General features: G+C 42.3%; 1 protein-coding gene across 3 annotated transcripts in view; it reads right to left on the reverse strand.

Annotated features, from left to right (window-relative positions):
• xrcc4 (X-ray repair complementing defective repair in Chinese hamster cells 4) overlaps positions 1 to 23,759 on the reverse strand; it is a 581,072-nt gene that overhangs the window by 525,643 nt on the left and 31,670 nt on the right. For all 3 annotated transcript variants that reach the window (XM_038805363.1, XM_038805362.1, XM_038805365.1), the window contains 2 exons: positions 20,009 to 20,173; positions 15,767 to 15,954 (listed from right to left, as the gene is read on the reverse strand). In XM_038805363.1, the coding sequence (XP_038661291.1) occupies positions 15,767 to 15,954; positions 20,009 to 20,153 (333 nt within the window). In that variant the 5' untranslated portion in view covers positions 20,154 to 20,173. The remainder of the gene's footprint in view (positions 1 to 15,766; positions 15,955 to 20,008; positions 20,174 to 23,759) is intronic.

Consider the following 23,759-nt stretch of genomic DNA (forward strand, 5'->3'; position numbering starts at 1 on the left):
TCCATCCTCTCCACACCTCTTTGAAGGGGGCAAAGCTATTGATATAGCCACCTTCATGGTCACCATGAGGTCCTCCTCAATGGAGTCCATAAGTTTTAGATGCTCTTATGCTAGGGGCTCCATCCACTGCCCCATCAGTGGATGGGCCGGCGTTTGCATTGGCGATGCCGCCCACTCTGCCATGTCCTGCTCTGCTTCGCTCCTCGTGTCTGCAGTCTGAGTTTTTCTCTCTTGCCACTCTTGCTGTATTTTCAGCTTTTTGGTGGATTTGAGGGCATTTCCTCGGATGGTTGAGGGTGGCGGGGTTTTGATGGCGCAGTGGTTGATTTCCAGATTAAAGGGACCAAAGTTAAAGTTTCTAAAGGAGAGCCACCTTTCACGTGACAGTTCAGCACATCGCCACTACCAAATCTCAGAGTTTATGAACTCTTGGAGATATGAACTGCGGTCCATCATCACTCATCAGTTGTTCAGGGTAACCAAATCTGCTGAAGATTCACCTAATCTCTCAATTGCTTTCAGCGATGACATTGACTTCATGATGGCAACTTCAGGTCATTTTGAGTGAGCATCGCCTCAAATGAGAACCATGTGCCCCTCAACAGTCCGGCGCAATCAAAATGTATCATTTGCAGGCCTCTTCTGGTCATGCCCATGGGTGCAACGAGCTAATGGTGACATCTTCCACATTTTTGCACAGGACAAACATATTCCCGCCTTCTCCTCGATTTCAGTATCTAGTCCCAGTCACCAGAAACAGCTCCTGGCCATCTAGCTTTATCCTTACAATACCACAATGACTTCCGACAGTTGGTTTAATACATGTTTTCTTAATAAAGATGGAATGAAGACTCTCATTGCCTAGAGGAGACAGCCTACCTGTCCGTATAATTCATGTCTTGGGATGGAATTTGATTTCAACTTAAGGTTTGCTCCTGAGGTTTCGTGTCGAAGCACCACATCCATAATCTCTGACAATACTGGATCATATCTGGCATGCCTCTTTGCCTGTCCTGCGGTTTCAAGAGTACTGTCTACATGCTTGAAGTAGAAAATGTTTCCACACAAACTGCTTATCGACAAACTATTTGCTAAGGGTAGTCGGGAGAGTCCATCTGCGTTCGCATGAAGGTTTGACTGACAATACTTTTTTAAAATAAATTTAGTGTACCCAATTCATTTTTTTTTCCAATGAAGGTGAAATTTAGCGTGTTCAATCCACCTAATTTGCATATCTTTGGGTTGTGGGGGCGAAACCCACGCAAACACAGAGAGAATGTGCAAACCCCACACCGACAATAACCCAGAGCCGGGATTGAACCTGGGACCTCGGCACCGTGAGGCAACAGGGCTGACCTCGGCGCCGTGAGGCAACAGGGCTAACCCACTGCGCCACCGTGCTGCCCCGACTGACAATACTTGATCATGTATGTGTGGCTAACAAAAGCAAAGCCCGCCTGTGCATTCTCCTTGCTGCCAGTGATGGAGTTATAGTATGGAGTCCAAAAATCATGAGTGGATGATTATCTGTTAATAAAGAAAATTTCCTCCCATACAGGAATTGGTAAAACCGTTTATTCCAGAAATGATTCCGAGGGCTTCTTTCTCTAACTGCACATAACTGCTTTCAGCCTTATTCAAAGTCCTCGACGCAAAGGCTATCAGCTTATCTTCACCTATAGCCGTAATATGGAAAACGGTCACCTCAACCCCATAAAGTGATGCGTCAGATGCCAGTTACATGCGTAAATTTGGATCAAAATATGTCAGGACTTCTGACTTGAGGAGCGCTTCTTTAACTTGCATGAATGTTCTCTCACATTCATTCACCCATTTCCACTATTTATTTCAACACAGTAGACTGCAAGAGTTTTAGAACAGTTGCCAGATTAGGGACAAACCTTCCGTAGTAATCTAGTAAATCTACAAAGGATCAGCTTCAGTTCACATTTTGAGGTGTAGGTGCCTCAGGGCTTTGGCTTTTAAAGGCGATTTATTTAGTCCCTTGGTGTGGATCACATGACCCAAATATTCAATTGTAGATTGTAAAAATTCACATTTTTGTTTTTGGCTGTTAATTCATAATCTTCTAATATCTGGAATGTGGCACCTAGGTTGCAGAGATGTTCTTCTTCATTCTTCCCAGTCACCAAGATGTCATCTTGGTAGCACTGGAGTCCATCTAATTCACTTAAGATTTGAACCATAGCTCGTTGGAACACCGCTGGCGCTGAAATTATGATAAAAGATATTCTTTCGTATTGAAATAACATTTTGTGTGTCACAATCATCTGTAAATCCTGATCCACATTCATTTGGAGATATGCTTAACTTTTGCTGAAGTGGTGCCCGTCCGCCAATCCAGCGAATAGATCATCAATCGGGGGTAGAGCATACTGTCTTGCACACAGGATTAATAGTGACTTTAAAAGTGCCACAAAAAAGTGTACAGATCCATCTTTTTCATCATGTAAATAATCAGCGTAGCTCAATCACTCATATTAATGGATTCAAGGACTCCCATTCTGACCAGCCAATCTGATTCTGCCTCTACCTTAGGTCTGATTGTGCCTGGCACTGGCCGAGCCTTTAAGCATCTTGTCCGACTTTCTTCCTTGATCTTCAACTTTACTGAGATATCCTTCATGCTTCCCAGCTCACCATTGAAGACAATGGCATGTTTCTTCAAGATAATAATAATAATAATCACTTATTGTCACAAGTAGGCTTCAATTAAGTTACTGTGATAAGCCCCCAGTTGCCACATTCCGACGCCTGTTTGGGGAGGCTGGTACGGGAATTGAACCCGTGCTGCTGGCTGTGTTCTGCATTACAAGCCAGCTGTTTTGCCGAACTTGCTAAACCAGCGCCCAGATGTGGGTAGGCGTGGTTTGGAATCTGTCATGAGATTTACCTCAGCCCAATTTAATCTGATGTTTTTCAGCCAGGTTCTTCCCATTCAATTTCCTAGAACTATGCGCAAGAACCAGTGCACCATCTGTCCGTTTAATCACACTGTTACATCATTACAGCCCTCAACAAAACCACTTCTCCAGTATTGATTTTAACATTATCTTTGAGGATTGCAGAGCAATATGTCGGAGCTTTTCTTGATAAAGAGTTTCTGGCACTAACAAGACGGCTGCCCAGCGTCCACCTCCATTTTCACCAGCTAACCATCCGATAATGAAGTGACACAATATTGGTTTGTTGCACCAGCAATAGCGAATACAATTTAATGGCAGTTCATCTTCGGACCGGGAATCAAATTCCTTCTTATATCCTTTTTGTACCATGTGGACACTTTTTCCTTGATTCAGCTTGTCATTTGTTTTATTCGGCTGTTGCTTCCTGCAACTTTGCCTGAAACTTTCCAACAAGTGCGTGCAATAAGGTCCTTTCTGCCACAATTTCTGCACATGATGTTTTTGCACCAACAATCTGCTCCTAAGTACATCTGTGGCAAGTATAAGTCAGTATTCGTGTTCGAGTTTCAGCCAACATCTTGTGAATTCTTGTGCTGGAACTCAACTTTGGCTGCTAATTCCATGGATACAGTAACTGCCAAAGCTCTTTTAAGACCAGGCTGCTTTTGATTAATAACCACTTTTAAATACCTTCGCCCTTAAACCACAGACTAATCTATCTCTGATTTTATCATTTAACACATCCCCGAATTTGCAGTGTTCAGCCAGTCTTTTCAGAGTAGCTACAAACTGTGTAATCGATTCACCTTCTTCTTGATTGCGCTTATGAAATCTAAATCTGTGATGTCTAAAGGTTTCGATGAATAGTGGTTGTGCTTTTGGGTTTGGCTATTCTGGGTCTACCGGGTTCAGAAGGAGGTTAAATGTTCCCCCCTTTTCATTACGCTCAGGAATGTTGGGACCTTTATACCTACTGCTATCTGAAAATGAAATGAAAATCGCTTATTGTCACGAGTAGGCTTCAATGAAGTTACTGTGAAAAGCCCCTAGTCGCCACCTTCCGGCGCCTGTCCGGGGAGGCTGGTACGGGAATTGAACCGTGCTGCTGGCCTGCTTGGTCTGCTTTAAAAGCCAGCGATTTAGCCGAGTGAGCTAAACCAGCCCCTTGAACAAAATAGCTTGAACAAAATAGTTCTGTACATGAGCTCAATCACTGTGTTCTCATCAAACCATCCTGTGGTGCCAAAAAGCTCCTGCCATTTTTCTCTACAGAAGGACCGGTGTGTGGGCAATGTTCCACGAATGTTTAGCACTACTTTGCTTCCTTTCTTCCAAAAACAACCACAACTGAACTCAGCCTGTTTTTGTTTGTGTTTTGCAACAATCCCAGCTCGAAGTTTGTTGTTGCAGAGTACTCGCTACTCTGCTACAGAGCTAGTTTCAGGCAGAGCATGTGGTGAGCTTCTCTCCAAGACTGTTTGCTTCGGGTTTTTCGGTGATTTTTAGGACTTCCAATGGCTGCAACTGTTGTTTGGCTCCCCCTTTGCCAACTTTCATGTAGCAACAACAATTTCAATTATTTATTGTTTCTTCAGGTGCCTAAAACCACTGTTTGCCACTTTGTTGGCAGTTTTTATGCAATGGATTTAAGGTCAAGTCCACAGGCCATGGAGGTTCAACCAAAATGTAGAGGCTTATTTTGAAGATGTTAGATGCCCGGTTGCCAACGCACAAAGCCGATGACATAACGCAATTGGTTTCTTACAGTGCCATGTTCAGCTACAACCTGCTCATGAGGAAACACTAAAAACAGAATGAATACACAACACAGAGCACTTAACGAAACATCTGCAGTGACTTAAACATCAGATAATTACTTAAATTTCAATTCCATTTCAAACACAAGATTGCTCTCCCATTCCATTAGAACGTGGCTGAACAGAATCTCACATTCACTTAGCTGTCTTTCCGCCAAATCCCTTAATACGTTTTCCCAAAATTCTACCTATGTGGCGGAAGAGCTGGCAGACGAGGGCCAGCACGGCTGAAGAGCTGGCAGTCGAAGGCAGGGCGGCGCAAGAGCTGGCAAACGAGGGCCAGGGCGGTGGAAGAGCTGGCGAACGAGGGCCAGGGCAGCGGAAGAGCTGGCGAACGAGGGCCAGGGCGGCGGAAGAGCTGGCAAACGAGGGCGACGAAAGTGCTGGCGGACGAGAGCCAGGGCGACGGGAGAGCTGACAGATGAGGGCCAGGACGCGGAAGAGCTGGCAGACGAGGGCCAGGGCGGAGGAAGAGCTGGCAGATGAGGGCCAAGGCAGCAGAAGAGCTGGCGGACGAGGGCCAGGGCGGCGGAGGAGCCGATAGCCGGGAAGACAGGGCCAGGGACAGCCGGCAGTAATAAAGGGACAGGTGACCCCTTAATTTTAAGCTTGTCCCTTGTTCTGGTCTCCGCAACAAAGGAAAACATGGTTTTAGACTCTCTCAAGTCTCCTCAAGAGTTTATGTGCTTCAATAAGATCACAAATTATTCTTAATATTCTGCCATGGGTACTAGCCCAACCTTTCCTCAAGTACAACCCACCCATTCCAGGTATTAGTCGAGTAAACCTTCTAAGAGGTGCTTCTTTTGCATTTACACCCTTTCTAAAATAGGGAAACCAAAACTACATTCAGTACTCCAGATGTGGTCTTACCAATATCCTGTACAACTGTAGCAAAATATCCCTGTTATATTCCATACCCTTTGCCATAAATGCAAACATTTAGTCTGCTTTCCTAATTTTTGCTGCGTCTGCATAATCAACTTTTTGTGCTTCATGTGAACATAGAACTTTGAACATAGAACATACAATGCAGAGGGAGGCCATTCAGCCCATCGAGTCTGCACCGACACACTTAAGCCCTCACTTCCACCCTATCCCCATAACCCAATAACCCCTCCTAACCTTTTTGGCCACCAAGGGCAATTTATCGTGGCCAATCCACCTAATCTGCACGTCAGTCGACTGTGGGAGGAAACCGGAGCACCCAGAGGAAACCCACACAGACATCGGGAGAACGTGCAAACTCCGCACAGACAGTGAACCAGCGGGGAATCAAACCTGGGACCCTCGCATGTGAAGCCATTCCCTTTCAGTCCCCCCAAACGTCTGTGCTACCAGGACACCCAGATTCCTATGTATCTCATATTTATGAAGTCTCTCTTGTTACGTTCCCAGTTGATATTATGACCAGATAGGAAGATCCCAGATTCGAACCCTGGCTCAAAAAAACAGAACTTATATTTTTTGTTTAAAAATGGAGGAAGAGAGTCACAGGACTGCTAATTAGTTTTAACAAGAACAAAATGAATAATTAAACATGAACAAATTATGATATAATACATCTTTACTCCCCACTTAGTTTCACAAATAAGCCCAAATTTAAAGATTAACATGGATTACAAAGTACATCTTAAGGTCTCATTAACATGTAGTCCCTTTTAAGCATACAAGATGATGGTGGTCAAATGTACACATTCCGCTCTGAATCCAAGTTAGTGTCTGCGGATTTCTCCTCAGAATCCCCGCGATTTGAGTTTCCAAACATCACTCCCACAAATACGTTTTAAAATCTTCTCATAATAATGCTTCCACGAATTACATCATGTCGATTCCAAAATGACCCATTTATGCCTACTCACTTTTTTTTGCCCAGAAGTACCCAGACCTGGAAGCAATACTCCAGTTGAGATCAAACAAGCATTTTATATAGATGTATCATAACAGCTTTGCTTTTGCACTCAAACCATTATTTAGAAAGTATCCTGTGTGATTTATTGACTGCTTTCAACCTTTTCTGTGACATTTGATGATTTGTGTGCATAGGTGCCCAAATACCTCCGCTTCTTCACCCTCTTTAGAATTGTACCCTTTATTTTCTATTGCCTTTCCTTGTTCTTCCTACCAAAATGATTCACTTCACACTTCTCTGCATTAAATTTCAGCTGCCACTAGCCCACACATTCTACAGCCTATGTCCGTCCATTCCACCAGCCTATGTCCTTTTGGAGTTTAACACTATCATCACAGTTCACAATATTTCCAAGTTCCTTTTTCTCCACTCTTTTTCCCCACACCTGCCCATGCGTCCTCCCCTGTTTTCCCTAACCCCATTGTGCAAATTCCCTTCTGCATTTCCCTTTTCCCTACCCCCTCTACCTAAATGAATTCCTCACTTGGAGCTATTATCCCACAATACTGTAATCCAGTTTGGACAAAGTACTACGTTTGGTCTTTACACCCCAAGTGCAATACTGCAATAGTGACTGCTATCTATTTCAATGAGCATCAGCCACAGATAAAAAGTAACACTCAACAATTGGTGTGCATATTTTGCATTTAATCTCAAACTTATTCCATCTCAGATACACTGAAGTATATGAAGAAAGGCAGTTTATTTGCACATGCTTATCACATTTTCATGATCAAATATTAACAAACACAAAACACGTAGCAACTACTCCAAAATGTAGCATGCTAAAACAAAAATTTGACATAATTAGGAAATAAATTAATAAAACTGTGCTCTTATCGAAATCCTGTTGGTTGGTTGTTTCTCTGGCAAACAAAATGGGGAGGGAACAGTAAGGACTTACCTCATTCAGTTTAAAATGCCAGCCCAATGAGTAATCTATTTTGCAGACCACCTCATGTCTCATTAACTTCTATGGGAATTCAGGGGGTAATTCTGGGAAGCCAAAATATAAGACACTGTCTCTCAGGACAGTTGGTCAAAACAATTACATCCCAGCTGTGCAAGTAAGACAAAAATCTACATTACCTCAGGGAGAATTGGGCAGCAACTTTCTGGACCACGGTCAGAAAAAAAATCACTAAACAAATAGTTTGTAGGTGGCACGGATAAGAAAATGAGAACAAATAGAGATGGAGTAGGACAACAGGGGCACAAGGTAAATAAGTATCTGAATCCTGATGGAATGCAGGCAAGCCAAAAGAATGAAGATACAAGGAACGAAAGGATAATATAAAAAGAAAGAGGACCATGAAAAGAGAGCGAGAGTCTAAACATTTTTGGTCTGAATTTATAGTATCACCAAAAAATTAAAGTCTGTTTTAAAGCAAGAAAACTTAAATTCTGTTAAAATCAGGCTTGATTAAAAAAAAATCTACTATCAAATTAAGATAAACAAAATTCAGACTAAGGCATCACTAAAGACTCAGTTGGTAAGTGTACTATCTAGTACAGAACTGGATCACATCGGTCAGGAAGATCCCAGTTTCAGCCATAATTCCAACTCTTGGTCACTATCTTCCAGTGCAAAGTATTACACATGGCATACACTTTACAATCGACACAACACAGAGACAGGTTTAAATGCTACAGCTGTTTATTTTTCTATTGCTATTAGAAAACATTTTACAATGTTACCTCCAAGTATTGTTACCACGCCACATGCAATTTTTTCCAACATGGATTCAAGCCAATCCATATAACCTCCTGAGGAAAGGTTATGCAAAATGCCTCCCGGTCTCCCAAAAGTAAATCAACAGAAAAAGATCTAATCTTACATCCCAGACCAGTGGCTTGTTCCAGGTGTTCAGGAAATATCTTCTTACACATGGCAATTAATTATCACCACCTGTACTTAACCTAATAATTCCCGATGCTCTCTTTAACCACACAGGTATCAAACCATTTTTTAAAGTACTAAACCATGAAACATCAACTTCTTTACTACAGACTACATTCCACACATCTAAAATTCTGCAAGGAAATAAATGTTCTTCAATTTCCAAGTATTGGTTGATGCTCAAACATGTCTGCCAGCTTTATGCTCAATTCCAAGTTAAATAACCAACCTGTACGTGCATTTATCCATTCCTCTTGACGCTTAAAAAAACTTGTTCCCTCTCTATATTCTGTGTTAATGGGAAAAGATCAGTTGTGCGAATTTCTCTTAATCCAGAGCACCAACTGCCTGACTTTTTTGTGCTATTAATTTCTATACCCTCCCCAAAGACACAAAGACTTTTTGAAAGGAAGATTCTCAGAACTGAAACTTGAGTTCCACGTGTGATCCCATGAGTCTAGCTAGTTAGACTAATAAAACTTCTGCATGTGCTTTAAAAAATATATTAACTTTCACAGGTCACTCTTTGGAACACTGCTATCAGACTTTTCATGACAGCAGTCAGTGTAAACAGCTATGAATTACAGGAATATGGAGTGAAATGCTATAAATACCTGCAACATGCTTCCCAGCATTAGAAGGGAGTGGGAATTCATGAAGGTCCAGTCTTTATTTTCCTTAGCCAATGCCCCCAAAAATAACAGACTCAGTCCCCCCCCCCCCCCCCCACTCTACCCGCTTCAATCCTCCCTGACCCCCAACAATGTTTTTTCCCTTTACATGTTACACTTTTGCAGGCCCAACAGTGCTTGCACAATAATATTTTCCACTCCTACATCCTGTGATGTATTCCCTTCCCTGAAGCCTACTTGCGACAACAAGCGATTTTTATATTTGCAGCCTCCGTGCCTTCCCACTCAGGCTGACCTGCAGCCCTACACCCTTTTACTGTCCCAAAGCTCCAAGCTGCTGTTCCCAAAATCCAAACTGCCTACCGACTCATTACTCTCAGAATATCCCCACAAAACGTGATTTCCATTACATTAATCCACATCCATGCAGGATGCAATGCAGGTAAGTGAGGGAGAGGGAGTGTTTAAATGGGGACTCTCTCTCTCTGTCCAACATTTCCTAAAAGTGGAATAAAAATAGTCTCAGCATTGTTGGAGTGGATGTGATAAAAAAAAAAAAAAAATCTCTACAGGGTGGCCAATGACTGCTGCTGCACTCGGACAAGGAGTGGGGCCTTGATGCCTGCCTGAGCATCGGTGCCCCAGTCTGCTACCAGGTTGCTAAACTATCCCACACTGCCTTCAGGAACCTGGAGGCTGTCTAGAAAATCCCAGTTTTCCTTCTTTAATTGTCTTTAAGTGGTCCTTAATTAGTTTAATCAGTTATCCACCATGAGGGCAGGAAGACTTGCCGCCCCTCTACCACACCTCTGGGAAAAATGGCCCAGGGTTGGAATGGAGCCAGGGAATTGGAACGTTGACCAGAGTCATTATTTTTAGCATCCACTTGCCTGCGATTCTGGCCTCGCTTTGAACTCAAAATCCAGTGGTCAAGAAACTGCATTAAGTTTTTATTTTGTCCATCTTACTTTCCTATTGCTTTTAGAAAAGCCTGCCTTTTCAGATCAACTGAGCATGTTAACACCATTGGCACTAAACACAAACAAATGTATTTGCAGATCTCACTAGATTGTCCCAATACTCCATTTTTATGTGGTCCTGCTGTTGAGACATTGTGGCTCCACCTAATACTTTCAGTATAGAACAACTACCTTTCCAGCTGAGGGCAGCTAACAAAACACAGACAAGGAATCAAACTTAATACCTGCTGGTCAGCATGGCTTAGTGCCAAACTAACAAAAGGATTTAACATGTTTACGTATTTCAAGTAATGTACTTGAACTTGTTTGATTGAAAAACGGTTTGGCAATTGGAAACAGAAAGTGATGTTAAATGGCAACAGCACATTCTAGGGGGGAATGATTCCTGGAGTCTCACAGAGAACATCTGTTAGCACATTCATAAATATCATGAATGAAAACAATTCTTGTGTGCATATTATGAAATGTGATGATGTAATGAGCTGACAGGTGAAGATTAACAGCTTTTGAGTTCTAGACTACTTATGCAATTAAAACTCAAGCTCACCTCCACCTTCTCCAGGATGGACAACAAAAGTGGCTTTGCCAGAGATGTAAACAACCCATGATCAAAGAACAAAGATGGATGGGTTTTGATGTGGAAAAAATAAAAGGAATGAATTTTGGAAAAGCAAAAAATGGAACAGATGGAAAAAGATGTGCGTGTGATTACTGCTATCTGAACATCATCAGTTAATGTAAGGATGTCTAATTCTCTGAAAATTTAATTCAACAATCCTCCAGCTAAATCTAGCTCCTCAACATTCAAGATGAAGCACTCACACTCATTTATAAACTTATCTGAAAAAGTTTGCATAAAATAATATGGTGGGGGTCTGCTGGAACAGGAAAAGAACATCAGCCCCTATTGGCTTGATTACTTTAATGGACTCCTTCCATCCTTCACGAACAGCAGTTTGGTCCAAAGTGCAGCTGCCTATATCCTGTCCGAAAATGTAAGTTCCGTGACAGCATCTCAAAATCCCACCGTGGCCATGCACATTGCTTTACATTTGTAACCTCCTGCACCTTTATGAACACCCTGCTCTTTTGAATTTAGCCTCATTAACCTTGAATTTAGCCCCCTCCACTGATTGCAGAGCATTCAACAGTCTTAGCCAATCATCTGGTACTCCATCCTGAAGCCTTACATTCCCATTCCACTCCTCTTTTAAAGTCTGTCTCAAAATACCTTCCTTGGCCAATTTTCCTTTAAAACTTTATTTATTTTAAAAATTTTTGGTCACTTTTCCTGTTTCCCCATCTACTTCATTTGTGGAACACCCGAGGACTTCTAGTTTTTCACATTAAATGCACCATAGAAATTGTTTTGCCCATGGTATTGTATTTAATCCTGAAATAAGCGTCTGACCTAATGTTGACTCAATCACCAAAACAGCGCATTTCCACTGCATCATCACTCATCCCTATCCCTGTCTCTGCCTCAACATGTTTGCTGCAGAAATCCTTATTCATGCCTGTTACCTTGCCCAGTTTAATGTGCTCCTGGCCAACCTGCCATCTTGCACCCACTGTAACTTTGAACTCATCTAAAAGTCCAGGTCACCCGTCATCCCTGAGCCAAGTAGCTTTTGAACCCAAACGAAAAGCATGGCTCATCACAAACTTCTGTCATCGTATTTGTTGTTATAATTATAGTTTGTTGATCGCAGTTTGAGAAATTCTTTGCACAGATGCGCAATTCTGAATAATTATTAGGAATAAGAAAATATACACCAATGACAGGTTAATTCTTAATTCATGGCAATACCAAAAAGGATATGATAATTTAGTTTGTATTAAAATGTTCATATAGCAAAATAGAAAATATTGTGGTTGGTTGGAAGGAAGTCAACGATAATTATATGCAGAGCTTCAAAAGACACAAGTCGGGCAGCACGGTGGCCTAGTGGTTAACACAACCGCCTCACGGCGCTGAGGTCCCAGGTTCGATCCCGGCTCTGGGTCACTGTCCGTGTGGAGTTTGCACATTCTCCCCGTGTCTGCGTGGGTTTCGCCCCCACAACCCAAAAATGTGCAGAGTAGGTGGATTGGCCACGCTAAATTGCCCCTTAATTGGAAAAAATAATTGGGTAATCTAAATTTATAAAAAAAAAATTTAAAAAAAGACACAAGTCAAGTTTCCCAAATTGGAAAGTTTTCTTATCAGCATGAAATTAATACTTTCAAGACAAAAAACAACTGGAATGCTATTCTCTTAACACTACCAATTCATTTGCAGTGAAACTATTATTTGTTTTCAAAATTTTGTTCCATAGCTAACAAAAGCTACTCCTATCCCATGACATGAATATACCCTATGATTAATAACATTTACACCTACTTAGATCGTGGCCTCACTCTGTAGTTGTGCTGTTTGTTTAGGTGGCAGTAGTTTGAATGGTCAGTCTACAATCTTTGGTGGCCCCTCACTGAGCCTGGTGTGTGGGTGGCCCAGTTTGTACTGCAGCTGGTAATGACACACAACTGCCTTCCTGTGCCCCAACTATACTAAGGCCACTGTTATTTTAATGATGTGACTTATCACTTACCTCATACTTGAACTCACAGAAACCTATTTTGCGGTAAACCTTAAATATATGTTTCTGCTGCATGATGCAGCTACTTGTTACAATGGCGATAACCTGTTCTTACACTGATGCATATTGACAAGCATAATCAATGGTCACTTCACAGACATATGTAAAAGCTAGTGAGAACAGCAATCTTATTAGCAGTTTTGGTCAACCAAACAACCAAAGACAAAAAAATCATAGGTTTCTTCTTGTATACACTGCACTGCATTATTTTTAGTACTCATAATAAACCATGTATTTGCTACACCAGCAAAGTTATTGACGAATGCCAATTCACCACTTTATAAATAAGGTCAATATTGCTTCCATTCTTCTAATATGTTGTTTTATCAATGATTGTCTCTGCTCAGACAGGACTGAAGTTCTTATCCTCAGATGGATAAACTCCAGCTAAAATAAAATCAGAAAACTCTTATCTGAAAACTAGAGTTAACACTTCAGGTTAATGGCCTTTCAACAGGGTTCTGAAGAAAAGTCACCAAACTGAACCGTTAACTTGGTTTCTCCCTCTGCAGATGCAGCCTGACCGGCTGAGATTTCCAGCTTTTCAACTTTGTTTAAATTTCCAGCATCTGCAGTACATTTTATGTGGCATTTGGGAATTTAAGTGGGATAGTTGGAAGACGTTTGCTTTTTCAAACAGAAATGTAGTCCAATTCAATTTTTGCAATACCTTGAGAGGTCATAGCTCCTTGAAACAGAGAAATGAGCTTTAGCATACAACTAATAAAGGGATGATGAGATATATTTAAAAATAAATATGTCCTCTGTACTTCATTTAGAACAGCAATACACCGCCCAGGTTCCTTGAATTTCCAGCCTGCCCTTTAATCAATTGCAATGGCTGGGCTTCTGACTTTCATTGGTAAACACTGGTGATGCACATTGCAGCTTCTAGCAAAAAACGCTAACACAATTGCAGTGCAGTCTCCCAGAAGTTAGTGCTTTGACAAAAAAGTCTCCATTTGATTAATACATCCAGAGCCAGATTCCAATATTTCACCCATGAAAGGTTCTAATGATAAGAATGACAGAAAAGCATCATGAAGTGCTACAGTGTGCTGTTGTTGCAATCACACAAACATGCACTTCTCCATGTAGATCGACTTGTAAATCAACAAGAAAAATTCTCCTGTTATCTTTAATTGAAATATAAAATTACCATTAATGATCTTAAGGAATATTATGGGCACATGCAAAACGTATGTACAAATCCTCCATTTTTAAAATAATCCTGTGCATACCATAATAAACTGCCAAGTTGCATCATAAAAGCTCAAATAACTGTCGAGGGAATGTACATTACCATTTTAATAAAAACATTTGTTATGAAATCCAAACTTACCTTAATGTCGAGAGAAAGGTCCCTAAAAGAGTTCCTGGCAAGGGACAAAGATAGGGGACCACAACAGGTCCCAATTAAGTTAAAAAGAGAGAAGCAGAGGGAAAATAAGCTCCAAATAAGAAAAGGACCATGAGTCGCAAAGCTTAAGAAGAGAGCTCAAACGAAAGCCCTGGAGATCCAAGAAGGCAGGCGAACGTTGGTGACTCCATACTACAGGTCTCTGGGGCAAAAATATCCCTTGGGAGCATTAGTGTTCTGTTTAGAACATAGAACTTGGCATAGCCAACGAGCTAATGTTGCTTGTGTGTTTGTGTTTAAGTGTAGACTAGGGAATCCAGGGGAACTCCGAGGGCAAGATTAAAACCCTGCGGGGTGGACCATTGTTGAAGTCATTCAAGTTGGAGCAATGCTTGGAGAGAATTCCAAGATGAGATCTTCGAAGGTGAAGATTGAAATCCCTCATGAGAGAGATGCAGTTCCATTAAGACTGCTTGACTCACTGTGTCACTCAAGTTTGGGTGGATTGTTGAGAATTCCATGGAATCTGTTTTGTTCGCAGATTGCATTTATTGTGCAGTGTGGTCTGTTCAACCCTGTTAATTCATATGTACCTCATATTAATCCTGAATGTTAGAGTAAAAGATAGATATTGTAGATTGTTTTATCATTATAACCCTGTTAAATTCATCTTTGTTCAAAACCCGTGGAATCTTGTGGTTTTATTCAATTAGCAAATGTTCTGAACCTCAAAATTTGCCTATTTCAACAAAAGGTTATCAGTCCTTAACCAGATACTTGGGGGTCTGACTTGGGATCATAACACATCATGTAAAGAGATTACATTATTAACGGTGGGATAGTTTATACATTTCAACTAACACTCTCTTTAAAATAATAGCATGTGCAAATATTTTGTAAAAAAGCAAATTATTCTATTTTTTCAAAGAAAAAAGAATTTGTATAACAAGATGTCCGATAAGTGTTTCACAGCCATTGAAGTACTACTGAATTACTTTTACAATCACCATCTGTGATATCAGGCTATTACAAGGCACGATTGAGAAATGGCAGAAGATTGAATAGAACACAGTCAATGGTAAGCACGTGTGAGGAGACTAAAACAGCCAGGATGGGGAAAGCTGAGGGGCTATAAAAAGTAATGGCATCAGCTGAGATTGCTGCATTGTTTGTTTAAAAATGTATTATCTACTGCTTTAATGCAATCAGCTAGAATATCCTGACATGATTCTGAGGCCGCATCGTGCCCGGCGCCGATGCAGCTGTGAATAATGGGAGAGCCCCTTAACAGATTTTGTGATGGTCGCCGAAGCGAACACGATGCTCCTGAACTGTGGCGCCAACACGATCTGGTTCAGGGGTGAAATCCCAGCCACAGAATTAAAATATGCCGGTATGTTCATATCAGGAGCTAACATGTTCCATTTCCATTGATTTATGGCCATTTGAGTAAATCAGGAGATTAGGAGAAAAGTTTTTGCAAAATACGTTTTTCCAAGTTTGGAAAGCACATTCATAAATAATTACCCATTTAATATTCTTATCCCTTTACCCAAATAAAACCATTGTCCTGGAAGTAGAAAACTGAACTGTACTTACTGAGATGTCTTTTAAAAGCTTTTCATATGAGAAATGGAAAACTTCTTTGTCATTATCCTTAAAAAAGTCAAAGCTGTAGTTTTTCACTCTTTCTTCACCCGTTGTCAATGCTTGCCGAAGTTCATCCACATATTTTTCTCTGTCCATTTCAGCCTCTTTTGCTTCCAGAGTTATTTGATTATCTGACACTGTGAATAGAATAGGCAAATTAAATGTGCCAAGCAATTTCACCTTCCAGTTAATTAATCACTAAGGATGTTGTTTATATTAAAAGCTATACATAAATGAAAGGCTCTGTTGTGTTAAAGTGTCGTGGAGCTGGAGGGGCTGAAGTGTTTCTGAAATGGATCAGGATGTGGTCAAGTGGTTCCTGAGATAACATTTGTGAACATTATTCTGTTAAAAACGTTAGTCATTTTGGTTTTACTTTCTAAATTGTGAAGTGTTTAAAATGAGCCAGAATGCAACATTTTCTGAGGGATACATCTCCAGACACCCCAGGAATGCCTCATAAATCATGTACCATTGACATTTGGATTTTCCACTTTAGGTTTTCATGTACTCAAAATATTTTCTTTCCTTCAATTCAATATCACTTAAAGCACAAGGGTTGAAATTTTTACCTAATCCATCCACTGGAGAAGACCGACAAGATTGGATGCCAAGCTGGTTTTATGCTTTACATCAATGGAGAGTAATTATTAGGCAGGATGTAAAACAGGTGTTCCATGCATTCCCAGTTTTTCCACACAGCAAGCTAGTTTAAATTTCACCAAAAATTGTTGTAACCAATTCCTATCACAGTAACACCATTTAGGAGTTGTCACATTTACTGAAGCTGATATATTTTTAGCTTGATATGTATGTGTGACATCATTCCATATTGCAGGGGAGTTCTACCAACAGAGGGGAAATAAATATTGGCATAATCTGAACAATTGCACGAGTTCTAACTGAACTGGAGTGAAATGGAGCTTAAACAGAACTTTTAACGGTGCAGTTGGTGCAACAACTTGCATTAAAGTCACACCATTAAAATAGTAAATGTCAGAAGGTGCTTCACATTGGAAGACAAGAACAGAAACAGGCAACAAACAGCCCCTTCAGCCTGCTCCACTGTAGCACCAACAGAGTTTGAAACTGAGCCACATAAGATTATATTAGGACAGGTGAGTATAAGCCTGGTGAAATACATAAATAAAGTATAAGTGGACACAGCTAGAACATTTACGGTGGGGATTTTATATGGAGTTTGTATTTCTGTCTAGTTGGATGCGCAATAAGTTTGTTGATGGTAAAAGACAAGCTGCTGTATGATTCCACCATTATAAACTAACAATAAGCATTAACCATGTGGATGCAAAGAACTTGGGATGCGTAAGATGCCAGACTGGAGGAACGCAAAAGGTATTGGAGGGCGAGGAGAGGTCGACTTAGGGAAGGATGAGGCCATAAGGAAATTGAAAACAAGGATTAGAATGTATCGATGTCTTGGTGGACGAAGAGCCACTGCAGGTCAGCAAGTACACTTTGGAAAAGAAATGTCACCTTTTAAACTACGCTGAGAAAAGAGTGATGTGCACTATTTTTATTCATGCTACACCTTTACTTGACAAAGCCACCAGCACCTATTTTGGAAGAAGCTCCACATTCAACATATTTGGAATAAACTAAAATCAGAAAGATAGTTTTACCACAAGTTCCAATTGCAGCCTCTACATGACATTATTCAGCAAGAATATTTTATTCTCCTTTCTGGAAAAAAGTTTCAACAGCGTCAGTTTCTCATGCTAAATGAAGTGAGCCATTTGCTGCTTACATGAAAATCATAAAATCAATTGAAAATGAAAATGAAAGTCACTTACTGTCACAAGTAGGCTTCAAATGAAGTTACTGTGAAAAGCCCCTAGTCGCCACATTCCGGCGCCTGTTCGGGGAGGCCGGTACGGGAATTGAACCCGCGCTGCTGGCCTGCCTTGGTCTGCATTCAAAGCCAGCGATTTAGCCCTGTGCTAAACCAGCCCCTGATTTAGTTTTGTCCAGTTAAAGCTCTGGCATAGCATAATAGATTTCATATTATTTATTGCTTGATTCGTTGCACTTACTTTGATGAAAAGTCCAAGCACACAAGACTCACTGATAATACTGATGTAGGATTGAGTCTGCAGCACACCTGTTTTACTTCACAGTAAGTTTTTTTGTCTTTGCAACAATATAAAAATGTTGACAGGATTACATATGCATCAACGCAACAAATTAACTTGGGTTGAGTTTAGTTATTCTACATCTTAATTTTCGCAGCACATCTTTTACCACAAAGTTTCACTTTACTGCCGAGGTGTTGAGCATCATTTGGGTGCAGTGCAGAAAGGAAATAGCACCCCATTAACAGAGCCTGCCAGATTTTGTTTTATGGACAATGCCCACACAATGTTGATGCCCAGGCTATAAAGGCAAACAAAATCTACCCGCACATCAAGGAGAAGCACACAGTCACACCTTGTGATTTCTAGAGTAGATTTACAGCAGCACATCAAGATCATTTCTCCATTCTTTTATGAAGTAATGATCCATTTAACTGATTATTATACAGATTTAAAAATTGTTTCCTTTCCAACTTAGGAAATTGTGTAAGAGGAAACAACTTCATTCCTTATAGTATGCGACAAAAGTCTGTTCCCTCCTGCTGGATCCTTGGATTTCTGGTATACAAAAACAACATTCTTGAATTTCAACCCAAACTGAGTTTTTACCAAAGCACTAAATAATTGCCTGCAGTCAAACAACATTCAAAGGGTTGAATTAAGCATGTAACTTATGTTCACGAAAACAGGGAATGTAGACCATAATTAAAACCGGCCAAGCGATCAATGGCCTCGTCGCTCCCGACTCGGTGACTCAACAAGGCCGTTAAATCTCACAAGCGGCCCGAACATCTCGCGAGACCCAACAAGATGTCTTACGAGACGGTGGGATCCAGATTTACATATTTAAATGCTTGCACCTGGGAGACCTCGCCATGGCGACATTTAGCACTGGTCCACACAAACATGGACCAGGTGTAATGGCACCTGGGTGGGTCTCCCAGGTCAGCGAAGACCCCCTGGTGCTCGGGCTCTGGGCAGGGTGGTACACTGGCACTCCCACTGCCCCCAGGCAACTTGGCACTGCCAACCTGGCACCTTGAAACTGCCAATTGGGCACTCTCGTGGTGCCAGGTTTCCTGTGCCAATGATTGGTGCCCTGCCCTTACGAGGTTAGGTGAGGGGGCTCAAGGACCCCCTAACAGGTAAGTTACAAAGTTACAAGAGTAAAACAAACATCAGAACAAACCATCCCTGGTGAAGGGAAGGGCCTGGGATGGGACACAGAGACAGCAAAAAATGGGGGGGGGGGGGGGGGAAGGAACGTCTAAATTGTAAATTATAACCGTTTCATCCATTTCTTGTACATTGTAAAAACGCAAACTTTAATAAAAAGATTTATATTAAAAAAGTAATATAAAACAGAACCCTCTGTTCTCTCTCAGAGGGTCATGAGTATTTGGAACTCTTTCACTCAAAAGGCAATGGAACAGTGGGCAGGACTTTCCATCCCATCACCGTCCCGTCCCGTCCCCCGCACCACCTCCCCCAACCCCCCCCTCCATTTTTCAGAGGCAGCCCGCCATTGGCCGGTGGCGGGATCCTCTAATCCGGCTGATGTCAATAGATTTTCCCTTGGCTCACATCCTCCGCCATTGGGAAACCCATGACAGGGGGTCACCATCAGCAGAACGGATGGTCATACAGGCTGGAAGGGCCAGAAAACATTGGCCAGTCTTTGAATATTTTTAGGGCAGAGGTAGATAGATTCTTGATAAGCAAGGGGATGTAAAGTTATGGAAGGTATGTGGGAATGTGGAGTTGACGAGTTGACATTACAATCAGATCAGCCATGAGGCTTGAGAGACCAAGTGGTCTGCTCCTGCTCCTCATTTGTATATTTCTATGTTCTATGTGTAAACGGCCCAGAAGATATTGGTCTTGTGAATTTGTCTTCCCAAAAAGTCCTCCTTGTGCAGGCTAAATGCAGCAATCATGTCCTCCATGCTGGCGCTCCTCTATAAACAGGCCACCACATTTGAGATCGCACATCAAGTTTACAGACACTGGCATCAGACAGCAAATCTAAATGGGAAAATACAGATTTTATTCCAGTGACAAGAGAACAAAAACAAAAGGTAAAAAAAATAAATAATACCTCTTCCACTCCAAGCCTGTTCTCCATTGCAGATAGTCACAGTAAAACCACTTCCTAGGTCTTGGTCTTTCTCCCAACTTATCTGCAGATAGTAGATGATGTCTGGTGCAGAGAGTGGCCAGATTCTGAAAACCTGCCTTTCCATTGTTACGCCCGTGTTAGTTTCTGAAAAAAAAACAAGAGTTATCTGGAAAATCTAAATTATGATGCTTGAAATTGGCTTCTAGCATCCACAAAACAATACACTTTCTGATGAAGTAATTTGAGATTAATAGATTATATTTATAATCGTATTGGAGCTTCAGGATTACAAAAAAAAAACAGATGTTCCAAGTAGTAACATAAGACTAGGATATAGCCAGGATTGAGATACGAGTTACAATTCACTCATGTAGTTCTGGTCAGTTCTAAACTGTTAGCTAAGTGTTTAAGTCATTTATGACATTTATCCACATAATGAGTTATATTTATCTGGAATGCATTGCCTGAAAGCACAGTGGAAAGGGATTCAACAGAAATGTTCAAAACTGAATTGGATATGTGTTTGAAAAAGATAAATTTATAGAGCTATGGGAAAAGAGCAGGGTAGTCATAGAGTCAAAGAGTGGAGATAATTGGATATCAGAGATGAGGAGAAATTTCTTCAGCCAGAGGGTAGTGAATCTGTGGAACCCTTTGCCGCTGAAGGCTGTGGAGGCCAAATCACTGAGTGTCTTTAAGACAGAGATAAATTAATAAGGGGATCAGGGGTTATGGGGAGAAGGCAGGAGAATGGGGATGAGAAAAATATCAGCCATGATTGAATGACAGAGCAGACTCGATAGGCCGAGTGGCCTAATTCTGCTCCTATGTCTTATGGTCTGATGTCTCTTCAAATAGCTGGAACAATGGAAGAACCACCTTCTGTGCTGTGATTCTGCAATTCCAAATATGATTCGGCGAATATCAGAGAAACTGAAAATTAATCTTAATGTCAACTATTTACAATTCTTCAAAGTCAGGGTCCACAAACTTCACACTTTCCTTGGCTTGTTGTGCACTTGAAGAGCCACAAGGTAACTTCTTACGTTTATTATTCATGGTGTATTTGAGATTTTCAATTGTTTCCATCTTTCTGTCCCTGTTCCTTCATTCTCATTTACTGTAAAGGCAGCAGTGTTAATTTGGTTTTACACAACGTGGGCCTGGTTTTATGAGCGGCAGTAGAGGGGGCAGTTGACTAAAGATTATCGATATTCACAACATTACCTGTGTGAAAGTGACTGAAACTTCAGGATATTGGGCATGCACAGAAAACCTGTGCTCCTGCAAAGCCTTCACCAAGGCCCCTCCCAGAGCCAGCAAACAGGTGTAACTGGGTTTTTGATGACAATATGATTAATAGAATTCAATGAACAGAGCTGATCCTGAAAAACTAATTTTATAATCATGGAGTGCTGGTAAATAATTAGTAGATTTTTTAAATGGAAAGTTAAAAAGTATATTTTTTTTACAATCAGTACTTTAGCTTCTACCTTCACACAATGGGCATTTCCAAATAGTTTTCTCCGTGCAAAAAAAATTAAAATGTTTTTAATTTAGTGCTTTTAGTTTCCTGTTTGGTTACTGTGAAAACTCTCTAATGAGAATTGCCCATCGCTCGGTACGCTTAAGGTGATGGTGATGAGTAGTCTTCTTGAACCACTGCAGACAGTGTAATGAAAGTACTCACATAGTGCTGTTCAATAGGGAGTTCCAGAATTTTAACCCAGTACAAAGAAGGGCACGTCAGGATGGTGCATAACTTTGAAAATATCTTGGAGGTAGTGTTTCCACTTCTAGGTTGTAGAGGTAGCAGGTTCGGGAGGTACTTTTGAAAAAGCATTGACTAGTTCCTGCAGTGCGTCCTGCATATGGTTCAAATTGCAATCAGATTGCATTGGTTGTACAGAGAAACTGAACTGTCAACAAGAGTGAATGCCAGTGTTCTTACTCGCATTTAACTCTCAATCATCTATATCCCTTTCACTTGCTGAACTCTATTGGCTCGGGGTCATGAAATGTTGTTGCTGGAAGGGCCGAAGGGGAACTGAGGCTTTTAGTGGGGGTCGGGACGAGGATTTGCCACTGTGGGGAACGGGCCGTGCGGGGGACGCGGGCACATGGCTGGCCTAGAAAGAGCTATGGCTGATCGGCGGGGGGGGGGGAGAGGAGAGGAGAGCGAATAGCCCCCTGATTCGGCTGGTTACCTGGAATGTAAGGCGACTGAATGGACCGGTCAAACGGTCACGGGTGTTTGCACATCTGAAGGGGCTGAGGGCGGATGTGGCCATGCTCCAGGAGACGCACCTTAGGGTGGTGGATTAGGTAAGGTTGAGAAAGGGGTGGGTTGGGCAAGTGTTCCATTCAGGTTTAGATGTGAAGAACCGGGGGGTGGCGATTTTGGTGGGGAAGAGAGTGTCGTTTGTGACGTCGAGTGTGGTGGCGGATAGCGATGGCAGATATGTGATGGTAAGTGGTAAGCTCCAGGGGAAGCAGGTGGTGCTGGTCAATGTGTACGCCCCGAACTGGGACGATGCGGGCTTCATGCGGCGTATGTTGGGCCGGATTCCTGACCTTGAGACAGGGCGTTTAATAATGGGAGGGGACTTTAACACAGTGCTGGACTAAGCACTCGACCGCTCTAGGTCCAGAACGGGTAGGAGGCCGGCGGCGGCCAAAGTGCTGAGGGGGTTCATGGACCAGATGGGAGGGGTGGATCCTTGGAGATTTATGAGGCCGGGGGTTAGGGAATTCTCGTTCTTCTCCCATGTCCACAAGGCTTACTCCCGGACTGACTTTTTTGTTTTGAGCAGGGAGTTGATTCCGAGGGTGGAAGGAGCGGAATACTCGGCGATAGCCATTTCTGACCACGGTCCGCATTGGGTAGACCTTGAGTTGGGGGAGGGGAGGGACCAACGTCCAATGTGGCGGTTAGAGGTGGGGTTACTGGCAGACGAGGAGGCGTGCGGGCGGGTCCGGAGGTGCATAGAGGGGTACCTAGATATTAACGATAATGGGGAGGTGCAGGTGGGGGTGGCCTGGGAGGCGCTGAAGGCGGTGGTTAGGGGGGAGCTGATCTCCATCAGGGCACATAGGGAGAGGGGGGAGAGGAGAGAGAGGGAGAAGCAGGTGGAAGAGATGGTGAGGGTAGACAGGAGGTACGCGGAGGTCCCGGAGGAAGGGCTTTTGAGGAGGTGACGTAGCCTCCAAGCGGAGTTCGATCTATTGACCACCAGGAAAGCGCAGGCGCAGTGGAAGAGGGCGCAGGGGGCAGTATATGAATATGGGGAAAAGGCGAGTCGGATGCTGGCGCACCAGCTCCGGAAGCGGGAGGCAGCTAGGGAGATAGGGGGAGTTAGGGATGGAGGAGGGAGTCTGGTACGAAGTGCGAGGGGCATCAACGGGGCTTTTAGGACTTTTTATGAGGAACTATACCGGTCAGTGCCCCCAGTGGAGGAGGGAGAGATGGATCGCTTTCTGGGCAAGTTAAGGTTTCCGAGAGTGCAGGAGGAGCAGGTGGTGGGGTTGGGGACGCCAGTCGGACTGGAAGAGCTGGTTAACGCGATGGGGAGCATGCAGACAGGGAAGGCACCGAGGCCCGATGGGTTCCCGGTTGAATTCTATAAGCAGTTTTCAGACCTGCTGGGCCCGCTGCTAGTGAGGACCTTTAATGAGGCAAGGGAGGGGGTCTTTGCCCCCGATGATGTCTAGGGCACTGATCTCACTGATC

Source organism: Scyliorhinus canicula, chromosome 8 (genome assembly GCF_902713615.1).
Source record: "Scyliorhinus canicula chromosome 8, sScyCan1.1, whole genome shotgun sequence".
NCBI lineage: Eukaryota > Metazoa > Chordata > Chondrichthyes > Carcharhiniformes > Scyliorhinidae > Scyliorhinus > Scyliorhinus canicula.